This window comes from Antedon mediterranea, chromosome 9 (genome assembly GCF_964355755.1).
Source record: "Antedon mediterranea chromosome 9, ecAntMedi1.1, whole genome shotgun sequence".
In the NCBI taxonomy this organism is placed as follows: Eukaryota; Metazoa; Echinodermata; class Crinoidea; order Comatulida; family Antedonidae; genus Antedon; species Antedon mediterranea.
In genome coordinates this window covers 6,487,701-6,501,145 of record NC_092678.1, presented here as the reverse complement: position 1 = coordinate 6,501,145, position 13,445 = coordinate 6,487,701, and the positions used below count along the sequence as shown (strand labels likewise).

The following is a 13,445-nucleotide window of genomic DNA, read 5'->3' as shown; positions in this document are numbered from 1 at the left end:
AAGGTTATTGTAGATCTGCGAGAATGGCAATCAAAGCAACTCTGTAATATCTTTAACAAAGCTAATGATCAGTTGGCAGTTACAACCCACGCCCATTCACTCAATTAGACATAGCCTGGGGGTAAGACAGAGACGTGATGGGCCATAACAAAAGTTAATGATGCATCATTTCAATCATTAGTACTGTAGTAATTAATCAAATGAAGCTTTTGATCGCCGTTAAATACTCTTATTACTGTATTTGACTTTCAAGTACTGTATGATGGAAGAGATGATAAAATAAAAGAAAATCTGAAAATTAATGTCAAACCTTTTTTATAAATTGATCTACTCACATTTCTACACACAAAAGGCAAACTAAATTAATTATGCTACATTCCTTTATTAGGCGGATGGAAGTTGTTGATTTATTTATTAGGCAAAAAGACATAAAGCCATCTAATGCACAATGTATAGATTGTATCTGCTAAATTACGCTCCATTTAGGTGACTGAGGTAACCACTCAGATATGTCTGCTTCACATAAATTAAAACCCTGGTACAAAACGCATTCAGTATATAGTTCATTGTATTCCTACTACATTCAAGATTCCCATCAACATGGCCCCAAAGAGACTCCATAGGACAATATTCATCTTGAGAACATCAAAATTTGATAATTAATAAGCAGGATTAGAAAAATCCATGTTAAAAAATAATAAATCATAGTAATCCATGGTAAGCCCCCTTTCCTACCATACTATAACATCAGTATAAATAATGGTTATATAGTGAATGCGTGTGTGAACAGGCAGCTAAATTTGACAACGGTAATGGTTAGTAGCCATGTGAACATTCGCATATACTGTACAAGTAAAGAGTATACAGTAGACACCCTATTAAAATGACACTTTTATGAGCCCCTAACTTAAGGTGTCCCCCTTAATATAGTAAAGTAACCTATTTTTCCTTGTTCGCTTAACGTTAAAAAGTGCCTCTGAAAAGAGATGTCCTCTGAAAAAGGGTGTCTTAAAAGAGGGGTTCAACTGTATTATACGCTGTAATTCAGAAAGGTTATCAAACACGGAAAGTTGGTCAACAATATAACCTCATTGTTTAAAGTGTCTTAAATCCACCTCAAATAGGCGGCCTTTGAAGCCTAAAAGAACCTTTGAATAGAAGCAAACATTTAAATTGCAAACAAAACAATTTTGCCACAGTAAGCCTGATTTTCCAAGCTGTGACTTTGGAACAATCGCGGTAAAGAAACACAAACAAGGTGTACATGTTTTGCATGTAGAAAAACAGTATGCGTCAAAGGTAACGCACAATACAAGCGGTATTCCTGCTTTCTTGAAAAACACCCGCTTGCTTTCATATCCCTCGTAACCTTATAATTAATGTTTTTCTTTGTGTTATCTAAATAGGGCTTTTAGGGTAACACAAGAATTCTCTTGTACTTGTTATATCGTGTCATTTAAGTGTGGGTAAGTTAGTAAGCTCACCAATTCACATCTTTGATAATGCCGCTCACTGAATATTACTTTATGGACATTTTCAATGAAGCATAACATCATTTTTGTTGAAGTACAAAAGTATGAATACATATTAAAATGAATTTATGATTGAGGCTGATAACAATATCATATTATATTGTAACCTCAATTTTACTATCAAACTACAGTAAAACTCTAAAGGGACACTCAACATAGTATCCCTATACGTCACTCTCTTGTGGGAACCAAGCTTTAAAAGTCATATCCTCAGAACATATTTTACCCTTTACTTTGTTGGGTCCTGAAGATGTTCCCTTAATTATAGGTGTTCTATAATCTACAATGTACAATATAGTAAAACTTAAGGTCAACCCCTATAAAGCGTGGTTCCCACTCAACGTAACGCAGTCTACGCAACGTAAGAAAATGCCCTTCCATAAATTGTGTTTGCCCCCGCCTGCGTGAAATCAAACCTACGATGTTTGCAGCACTAGTGCATCATCGGTTCCCACTTGTGATTATGCAATACAACACTCTTTGCATCGCTGCGTTACATTGCGTTGCGTTCTAGTGGGAACCACGCTTAAGAGGAGACTTTTGGGATTCCAAATGGAGAACATGTCCCTTTAAGAGGAGATCTATTATTGAACATTAATATGTATATTGTCAATTTAATTTGCTTAAATTTTACATAAATAATACATAATATAATTCAATAATAATGTCTAATGGAATATAATAGACAGGCTATGAAACAGTAATAACTATTTTACATTAATAGTTCATGCAACGACCGATTAATAAACCTCCCTCTGGGAGACAACCTAACCGACACTCATTAATTAACTGTTTTTCTGCCTGCTTTACAGATTTAGATTCGGCTTTGCACAGCTGCGCTTCAGCAACTTAAAAAAGCAGATTTTCCTTGAGAGGTTGCGAAAACAAATAGTAACAATGTTGCATAAATTAAACGACTCAAGCAGAAAATATTAAATCATAATTGCGGCCACTACAAAAGATCTCCGACTTGTACCATTTTCACGCTTGGGAAATCCACAGTGTGCTTGAGATGGTATGTAGAAAAGAGGTTTTATTCTTCACGGTTCCTGTCAATTTCATAGCGGCTTCCTTGATCAAAAGACAATAACGAAGAACAACAGGGGCGGGCAATTCGCATAAAGCGTGTAAAGACAGATCATCATTTCATCTCGCAAATACCGATTATTGTTTTCAATCTTTTACTTGAATAACAATTTTGAAAAAGCGTCTATTTAATGATCACTTTGTAACTTTTCAGCATCGATTATGAATTGGCGATTTAACCGTAAGAACAACTCCTCCCCTATGTTGTCCCTCGTAACATAAAACCTGTACATAGAAACTGGATACGTTTGATCAATTTTTCGGTTTTTGATCAGACCCGACAGAGTGAAGTGAATTATAGATTAGGTTACAGAATTATTAATGCTTGATAATTTGAGGTAGTTTAAATTTATTTAGAAATCATATATATAGCAAGCAGTCAGTCTAATTAAAGCCTTTAGCGGCAAGTTCACAAATTGACTGTTTTAACTCATGATGGTTAATATTAAGTATTGATCATACTTTATTGGATCACAATTGTGGAAATAGAGGCCTTAACTAAAGCTTGTTCCCACTAGGATGCAACACAAGGACCTATGTACAAATCGCAATGGAATGTCCAAACTTGCATTGTGCGAACATCCTTTAGTTGCATCATAGTGGGAATCAAGCTTAAATTTAGCTTCAGAAGCTTAGGAGAATGGCAAAATTGTAAAACAGTAAACTGGAGAGACATCAGCAAATACTAAAGCTGTCTTTATATATTGCACTCACTAGTATTGGGTTCAAAGTTGTAACTACTCTAAACACGAGACTAGCCAACTCTATTGATTGATACGTTGATTCTGGATCCTGTCACACTCCAGACCGCTGCTTGGATCAAGCTTCCTATTTGTGTAAAGTTTAATCAATTATGGGTTTGTGTTTATTGTTGTAAACATGTTGTTTTCTTTACTACTGGTGATGGGGTTGTGGAAAATTCATTCAGAATTAACAAACGATTTTTCTTTATTAAAGACTTTCAAACGCTACTCTTCTTCTTCAGCCTTCATGTAAATAGTCACTCCTCCCCTAGCCTTCAAGGGAATAAAGCTCTTTTATACACTCACAAAGTAGTATGATCACTACTTTGTCCATCCTATTCAGATAATTGTGACTAAAGACATGTCCAATGTCAAATCTAATTATTGCATAACAATTTTACAAACTTCTCAATGAACTTTAGTTGTTTTAGTGGATTAAAAATGACAATACAGTGGAAAAAAGTGAAGAGACAGTATTTACTAAAGAATTTAAGTAAATTTCTGAAGCTGTTATTAAACAGATACGAAGTGGTAATAATACATTGCGTGCAGACAGTAATAAAAAGAGCGGTAATGACAAAGACTCGAGTATTGTGTACATGGTATTAAGGTTACTAAATCAGTAATTTAAACAAAACATTGAAAACTTTGGTTACCTTTCAAAATCTCAAAAACCCCTCATGTTGGAATGGTAGTCTATAAGTGTGGCTTACCTGGCAAGATATCACCTAGTAAATTTGATGTAGTGTCTGGATTGGGAGACTAATGGGTTAAGGGAGATCGATATAACCACATGGTTGGTAATCTGTATGTATACGTTGTACACAATGAAAGATGCAATAAATAGACACAAGATATAACATTGGCGACGAGGATGGGTTGTACAGTACAAATGAAGGCTTCACATACTTAAGTCAGCCTACTAGGATTTAGGGAGGAGGGGTACGGAGTCTGGATTCCTCTACTCCTTATTCCTCTTACTTTCCCACCCTCCAACATTACCTCATTTAAAAAAGACTTGAAAACTTATTTATTTAATACTAGTTATCACAGTATTAACTCATTTAAGATATTTTGAGATGGTGCAGCATTATGTCTCATGTGCAATGGTGTGTTTAAAACTGTTCTCAGTTGTATATATTTTTGTCTTTTTTTATTGTGTAATTTTTAAATTGGTGGTATTGATTGTTTTATATTAAGCTGATGTTTATGTTATTTTCATGTACAGCGCTTAAAGTTTGTTTCTGTCAATTTGAAGCGCTTTATAAATTTAATTTATTATTATTATTCACTTAATCTACAGTTAATGCTAGGGTAGCATGGTTGTCAAGGAAATCACATTGCCCTTCATGGTTGATATGAATTTAGACATTTGATTCTGTTTTAGTAACTGTAACTTTGTCATTTAAATTAATACCACTTTAAAGTTAAGTCAATTAAATTGTTTTACTTTGTTGTTTTATTCACACAGTACATTAATAAAAAGACCAATTCAAAACTCTCAAAAATCAGGTAATCTCCTCCTTTCTTCTCCTCCTTAAACTGTTGTTGGTTCATGTTTGATTTGGACCAAATGTAAAAGCTAGTCAACTAAACTGAAAGCATTTTAGAATTATTTTTTACAAAGTTGAATGTGGGATATTCTATCTACACACACACACACACACACACACACAAATAACAACTGAATCTTGGTAGACCTACAGCAGTAGTAGAGAATGAAGAACTGCTACTGTAGGCCTACAGGGAGTATCTCACTAATACCTTGACCTCCAGGCATTTAACTAACCCAAACCAAACTTGTCAGCTGTTGCAAACCAATCATGAAGAAATCAGCCCTCTCATTATTAACATAATTTTTTATACTGAAAAACATACAATTTCTAATAGATTTTTAAGACTAAAACTTTATAGAAAGAAATACATAGACGCCTAAAATGCTAATAGTAAACGAACATCTTTGAGTGCGCATTCTTTTTAACACTTAATTTCCAGTGCAGACAGTTCAAGTGTCCCATGAGGTCGTCTATTATAATTTAATAGTAAAAATCTCATTATAACACAGTTCATCATAACTGCTATCTCAGACTGCTTTAAATTTGATTTATGACTTAGGTCTTTTTTTTTTTCAATAGACACATTTGAGAATGTGTTATATTTAGGGATCATGTTATAATTATTTTACTGCAATTACTGCAGTAACTGTTAGTGCAGTAACTGTTTAATGTACTATGCTTTGTTATGAGGCAGTCACTGAAATAGACTGAGAGTGTTGCAAACATGTTTAAAGAGTATAAAATGTAGTTTACTATAACACACATATTCTTGCTAAGTCATTGGTTAATTTCTATCACATGCTATACATTATTTTTCACATGATTGAAGGTACTATTACCAAAGAACTTATAACACAAGAATCTCCTGTTCGTCCAAAGCGCGTAACAATTTCGAAAGGCATTGTGGGATAGAATAGAGCTATGGGTGGCGCCATTATGAGCCATGGAGTAGGGCGCCCGCATCAAATTAGAAAGTCAAAATCATAGAGGGGATCTACTAATGCTCTAGGGGGGATAGAGTAATTGACTGAGGAGTAGGGCGCCCGCATCAAATTAGAAAGTCAAAATTATAGAGGGGATCTGCTAATACTCTAGGGGGGTAGAGTAATTGACTTCCTAGTTTGGAGGGGGCGCTGCTCCATGCTGTGAAATGGCGTCGCCCAGTTTGACCTTTTAACCCTGTACTTCAGATACTGTGTTTTGAATGCAAATTGAAGAACAGGAGATTCTTGTGTTATAAGTTCTTTGCTATTACACAGCTTTTTTCCCCTTCACTTTTTGAGAATTTTGTGCAGCGTGGTAAGCTGGTAAATAATTTATGTACAATCGAAAACTGTATTGTGAACCATTTATAACTGCTCTGCTCTGGCCATAATCTCTCCCGTTTGAATGGCCTAAGCTTTCAACATTCAAATCAACATAGACAAATTATTCAACTTGGTTCTGATATTATTACATTTAGTAATAGTCTGTCAATATTTTCAAATTAAATAAAGCTAGGCATACTGTATAAGAATCTCAAGCAGACTCAACCCAATCTTAATTGCAATTTCGACTGTCACTCCTCACCATTTAGAAAGTCTGTGGACATCCACAAGAGCCTACAAAAGTTGGCTTAAATACTCTGAGGTGCTAAAATAGCTTATGTGGAATTTCTGTTCAGCTGCAGAACAAGCAAGAATTTCTGCAATGACCCGATTTAAATAAACTAAGAACATTCTTGCATTGCTAACATGTTTTCTAATTGCAAACTTCTGGTATAAATTTAGAAAGATGGTGAAATTTCCTACTGAGGAAAAAGTATTTATAGCATTAATAATTCAACTAAATAAAAAATTATAATTTTATAGATCATAACTTTTCTATTCTATTAGTAAGTAATTTCTGAGATTACAAACAAGTTTTTTTTAATATTTCACAATATATTTCAACACTTTCCAATTTTAGGAAATGTTATGAGGTAACCAGCTATGCCATCCTGCACACACATCAGATGATGCATTTATTACATATAGGACGTGTTATAAACCATCGGACCACCAGAAAGGTCATAGAAACATTTAACATACGCAACGCAGACATCCACCAAAACTAACCTTAATGATCCTATCATGTATTTTCAGTTCTGCTTGTTCCGCCGGTCCACTTTCCGTGACTCTTGAGACAATAATTCCATCTGTGATTCCACCTTCAGCCTACAAAATAACAGGAATACAGCAATGAAATAAAGCAACATACGGGACAGCTCTATTAAGTGGACACTTTATTGGGTCCTGGAGATGCCCACGTAATAGGGGTTTTATTGTACACGTGTACATCTCATCTCAATCAATTCGGTAATCTGCAGTTAAATTTGCCATTCAATTTTGGTGGTTGCAGTGGTAAGCGACCTTTTGAGGTGAGGTCAAAGTTAGACCAAAAGAAAATTGCTTTTTTTATCAAGATGGAAACCAATTGAGGTTATTTTTAAGATCAATTTTTTTTTTAATTCGCTTTTTCCTAAAAGCAATAATATTCTTCCAAAATGCGTTAATAAATCTGTTATATATACCGTATATTTCGGTGTATAAGTCGCACCTGTGTATAAGACGCACCCCCAACTGAGAGTAAAATATCGGTATTTTTTATATCGTCGATGTATAAGACGCACCTTATATTTCATCAAAACAATGTTTTTTTAAATTGTAATCAATATTATTGTGATAATATATTTTATTATATCTACAACGGCGTCCTTTATTTAGGTTTTTTTCTTACCTAGGCTCGGCCGCGCCCAGCCTCAACAAGTTCTTTCTAACTCGTTATTCATGAGTTTCGCCGCAACATCGAGTGCATGACCGTGTGTGTAACACGCACGTGTGTGGGCTAGCCTCGCTCGATCATTTCGAGAGGGGGCACGTTTTCACGGACAATCGTATTCGATTAGTATCTATGTATCCGAGAAGTGTGTACGCTAGGTCCATGCTATAATCACCTGGAGAATATACTAGTCGAATACCGTACACCATGTGGCCACCAAAAGAAGGGCTTGCGCTTGGGGTACGGCGATCGTGCGTATAACTACTGTATAAATAAATACTATTCCAATCGTACGACGTAAACGTTTACAAATGAAATTTTATCGGAGCGCCATAATGAACAAATCTTTTCATCATATTTAGTATAACATTACGTTAGTTAGTTACTGTAGCTAGGCCTAGCCTACTCAGGCCTAGCAAACGAGGTGACGATAGCCTAGGCCTAGGCCTATGTACAATCTGTGTGGTGAGGCATTTATGTTCGGTGTATAAGACGCACCCTTAATTTGGAGGTCAAATTTGCGTGTCAAAAGTGCGACTTATACACCGAAATATACGGTATATTCTTATCATACAGCAATATAAAACAATCGTACAGTGCCTCTTTCTACTATCTTAGAAAATCAAGTACTGTAAACATACACAGGAAAACATTACATTAAATTTGTTTTCCACAAAATAACATTATTCATTATATGTTCTTTTATATATTATGACATGACTATTTTGAGAATGACATTTGCTACATTCCACCACATAGACAAGGTTTAATGTCATGGTAAAAACTTCAACATAAAAATGATCTATGGTGACCACAAAATACCAACACATGAAGGTGCCAACATTTATAAAGCCAGACTGTGTTTATTCTACGACTGTAGTGATATGGAATATACATACTCTTAAATCCGTCTCAATGGATGTATCAATGGAACATGAATGTACACGTAGGGCCTATTTCTGCTGCATAAAAATAACCGGTTAAAATCGGTGTGAATAAATTAAAATCGGTGTGAATAAATTAACTCCATTTTCTTGGCAGCAGAAACAGGACAAATTTGTGGTAACCGGTTAAAAGGCAGCGCAAAATAACCGGTTAAAAACACCAATTTAAATCGGTGTTAGAACGCCGTTTAACCGGTTATCGCTGAGCAATTCTTAGCTGCAACACGAAATAACGGTTATTTGATTGACAGTTGTGACCCCGGGTCAGATACCGTCGCATACGATGTGTGTTTTCCTCGTGGTTTTGACAGTCAACGAAGAAATGAACATGTATGTGGATGAATGAAATCACAAGATATGTTATTCAGTTGTGGGGGGAGAGAAAGTACGGGGAAGGATGGCAGGCAATAGAAAAGAATCACAGATAATAAATAAGAGCATTTTTGCGAAAGTAAAAGTCTAAAGAGGAGTTTGGGGTGGAGTTTCGGGGACTACCCAAGCTAAGCAATTTGAGGCGTTTTAGTACACGCTCGCGAAGGGTATGGATGGTCCTATATAAGCACCAAAACTGAAACAAAAAAGGGACTCAGAATGTTGCAAATACCTACCAAACGATAGTAGATAATGGTTAATTAATTATGAAAACCCAAATTGTTTAGCAAAAATCATCCGAATTTATGTTATAAACGATGAATTTAGCAACAAAAACTTAATCCAAACGAGCGTATTTATGGCACGCCCTTAGTGCCTTTAATAGGAGAACAATGAACATTCTTACTTTGATCGTTTTACACAATATAATTTGTTAGAAAAACATCACATCGACCGAAAACAAAGGTAATCAGAGCCTTTGATAATATATTAAATATGATTTTATTAAGCATAGAAATGTGTTATTATTTATGTTAGTACATAAATATACGAAATAATGTTCAATACTCATTACTTTATTAAAGGCACTATGTGCGTGCGATATTCTATGACTTGGATACTCTCGTTTTATTTAAGTTTTTGTGGCTAAACTCATCGTTTTTAACATAAATTCGGACGATTTTTGCTATAAAAGTTGGGTTTTCATAATTAATTAACAATTATCTACTCTCGTTTGGTAAGTATTGCAACAATCTGAGTCTCGTTTTTGTTTCCGTTTGGTGTTTTGTAGGACCGCGCTCGCGAAAGACAACACGTTCACGTGGGAAGGGCCGTATTTCATCGCCTTTGTTGAGGATAAAAATTATCCTAGGCGATCGGGCGCTGCACGACCCTCCCCATCATGTTATTGAAGGCGCCATGAGAATTAATTTTATTAGCGATGTAAGTAGGCTTTACAAAAAACAAAACTTGTAGACCTGGAGACAACATTTTATTTTTTTAACATGTTTGAGTGAGATGTTCGGCGATATATACACATGTGTGTACTCACGACGTCGATGTAAACAAACAGCCAACTTACTACTTCCGTCTGAGTGTATTGCATTTTGGGTAATGATGACGTTTTGCTCGACGACCACCCATAGATTTAACCGGTTATTTCGGAGCACAAATTGAGCAGAAACGCAGTCTTGTTATTGTTATCTATTTTTAATCTATTTAAAAATAACCGGTTAAATTGCGTTATGCAGCAGAAACAGACCCGTAGTTAAACCCACACCGGAATTAAAAGTCAATATAATTTATATTTAAACCATTAATAAATCAATTTAATTCTATGACATTGTTACATGGGACTGTGTAATTGAGGGCCAAAGTGGGTCACCACTGTGTCATAAATAGTCAAAACAACATTGAATGTAGCAGGTAGAATTTACCATTTTAGATTTTAATCTTTTTAAACAATAAAATGAAGATAGGTCAGTCTATACCAGAGGTGGTAAGCATGCTATTTTCTCTATCGGAGTTATAATGTGCTCTATCAGAGTTACACGCGGTTTAGCTTATTTCTGCATCCAAAGGCAACAAATACAGTACTCCAGTATTGTAGAATAAAATGATTATTAAATTATAATGCAATGATCCCCATATTACCTTTATGCTCAAATTTAAACAGTATCTTTTAAGTCTTTATCCAATGGCATTGAGCTTTGTATAAGCTTAAAATTAAATCTAGGCCCTAATCTTCAAATATGCCGACAAGAGGCCAGTGTTTTTTACAGGTGCAAAGACATTATTGACCCACAGAGTGGCTAATGATTTACGCCTATTGTTACACAAGTCTTGATTATACTTAATAAGCATTGCGTCACCACCTATCCCCTATTCTTTAGCACAGGGTAGAGAATTCCTTATTGATTAGGGGGAATTCACTAAGCTTACGGCATCATCAAAGAAAATCACAGAATGTGTAACTAACAAAGTATACATAGAAGCTGGTACAACAATGCGGATTAGTGATAATCAGTGTGAATTGGATGCTCTTTTGCTTCCAAGCATTGTCATCGAATGTGAAAGGGGGTTTATTCCAATTTAATTGGCAAAACATGATCTTAATTGGGGATCCAACTAAGAAGGTTTTAATTCAATATTAGCAAACCAATTAACTATTGGAAATCTATTTACAGTTACAGATAGAAGGAGAAGAGGGAGACAAACAACATTGTTTTTAAATAAAATTACCGTCTGGAATCATCTTTTTTAACAACTATAAGATACCATTCACACCTGATGAACTAAACATAGGCTAATTAAAAAATTTACAATGCAAAAGATGGATTCACTTTAGCACTTCATTTTAGGCACCCATCCACCTCCTCCACCATCAATTCATAAATACAAAAAAACAAAAACAAAATAACACCCTGGAAATTAAACCACAATCAAGCAATCCTGCCAAGAGTCCAGCAATGTCAAAGGTCAAATGGAATCAAGTGATGTCATAGGTTTCACTCTCAGTCGGGTCTATTTATCAAAAATTAAATTACAACATTTGGGTTGGACTTTATTTTACAAAATTGGGCTAGCTCACAATGTTTAACACATGACTTTTATTGTGCTAAAAATGATTAATTATAAATGGCAGGATAATTAAATTATTATAAAAATCATTAGTAAAATGTGTTAAATTAATTGAATCAATAATAACTGCTAAGCTGAATAAATGCAAAGTAATTAGCAAGAATATGGTAATTGGTGAATAGAGATGATTCCTTTTATAGCCACAAGGTTCATTGGACTTTTGAAGTCAAGCACAAACAGATCCTCATATTCAAGTTCATTCACATTAACACTAAAACAATCAATATCTTTTAACTATAGTAATGAATAGAGCAGAGATCTTACATTAATTACTAAGCCTGTATTAAATATTAGTGGAGATAAAGGATTATTAAGAAATCATATACATTATTGATTAATCATCATCGGGAGCTTTAGGTGACCACCACTTTCTAGTAATTGTGTTTTCATATCATATTACTTAATTTTTATTTTAAATACTTGCTTAGGGGATCATTTTAATGCTTTGTGTTGGTAGATTTGATTGGATCAATTTAACACATTTGGTTGATAGTAAGCAAATCTACTAATGTTAGTAATAATGGTTGCATCTGTCAAAAAATAAAACTGCAAAGGTGAAAAGTTCTTTCATTATCTTAAATTAAAAACAGTCAATTCTCCCAATACCGGACTCCCTGAAAACTGGAAACTCTCCCAAAAGATCCCAAATTAAATTTTACCATTAAAAACAAATTCTGAATACTAAGCATATTTGGCCAGCCTAAAGGTGTCCGTATTGGGAGAGTTGACTGTATTATCATAGGTTATAACTAAGGGTACGTCCATATGATATAACTTTGTTTTGTGATGACCGACAATCAAACTATGTCATGTTTAATGTGCACATGTGAAAATACCGGGGTGCTTCCTCGCTCCTAACCTCGACGCAGGTTTGATGGTTTCTAGGTTCAAACAACAACCAATGAAACATCAATTGACCTGACCTAGGTTGGTCGTCGGTCAGCGCAAATCGAAAGATCCTTAATTTCTTTTAATATGGCTATACGTCTAGATTTAGAAGGGACTTTAGGGCACAAGTTGCATGGTACAAACTGGTCCTTTGGGACTGTGTATTCTGGTATTTTAAAAATGATTTATTAACAAATCTATGCAAATTATGCTTATTGTTTCGGCGGCGTTCCGTTTTCATAAATGAATATGTTCCAGTGTCTTGCCGCTTCAAATTCCGTGAACCCTGCCAGTTTAACAATTTTAACTTAACTTAACTAATTTAAATCTTACTGAAAAAAAGAGAAACTTATTTTGGTACTGTAAATTCGTGTTGCTATTAACATACCCCCAACATGAAGTATGCCAGTAAACTATTGAGTATATAAGGTTGTAAAAGGTCTGTGTGATAACATCTCATTAGTTCAGAGAGTGAGCTCACTGGTAATAGAAAAATCAAAAGACCTTGTCACTGACAGAGGTTAATATAAACATTCCTATGCCAGCCTGTAAAATACTTATGTAGCCTGTTAAAAGGCTTGGTGATGGATGATTATGGTATTGTACTGCCATTAGGAAATTGAAATCTTTATTTAGCTGCGACTGCTGATGTGAAGAAATGCATTGCACTGCAACCCCTGCCCCTACTTCCTGACATTAGGACATTAAAAGACTTTGTTTCACTGTGCTGATGATGAAAAGAAATGCATAGGGCTGCAAATATATAGATCACAGTCACAAAAAATAAAGTGGTGGGTTGATTGCAAGAAAAGGGCCACAGTGTTATCAAGGCTTCTGTGAAAAAGTGGATAGGTTGAAACCTTACCAACCTGCTGTACTGGTGGC

At 34.9% G+C, this 13,445-nt stretch overlaps 1 protein-coding gene across 2 annotated transcripts in view; it reads right to left on the bottom strand.

Moving 5' to 3' along the window:
• LOC140059480 (E3 ubiquitin-protein ligase PDZRN3-like) overlaps positions 1-13,445 on the bottom strand; it is a 160,880-nt gene that overhangs the window by 131,177 nt on the left and 16,258 nt on the right. For both annotated transcript variants that reach the window (XM_072105408.1, XM_072105409.1), the window contains exon 3: positions 7,014-7,112. In XM_072105408.1, coding sequence (XP_071961509.1) covers positions 7,014-7,112 — 99 coding nt within the window. The remainder of the gene's footprint in view (positions 1-7,013; positions 7,113-13,445) is intronic.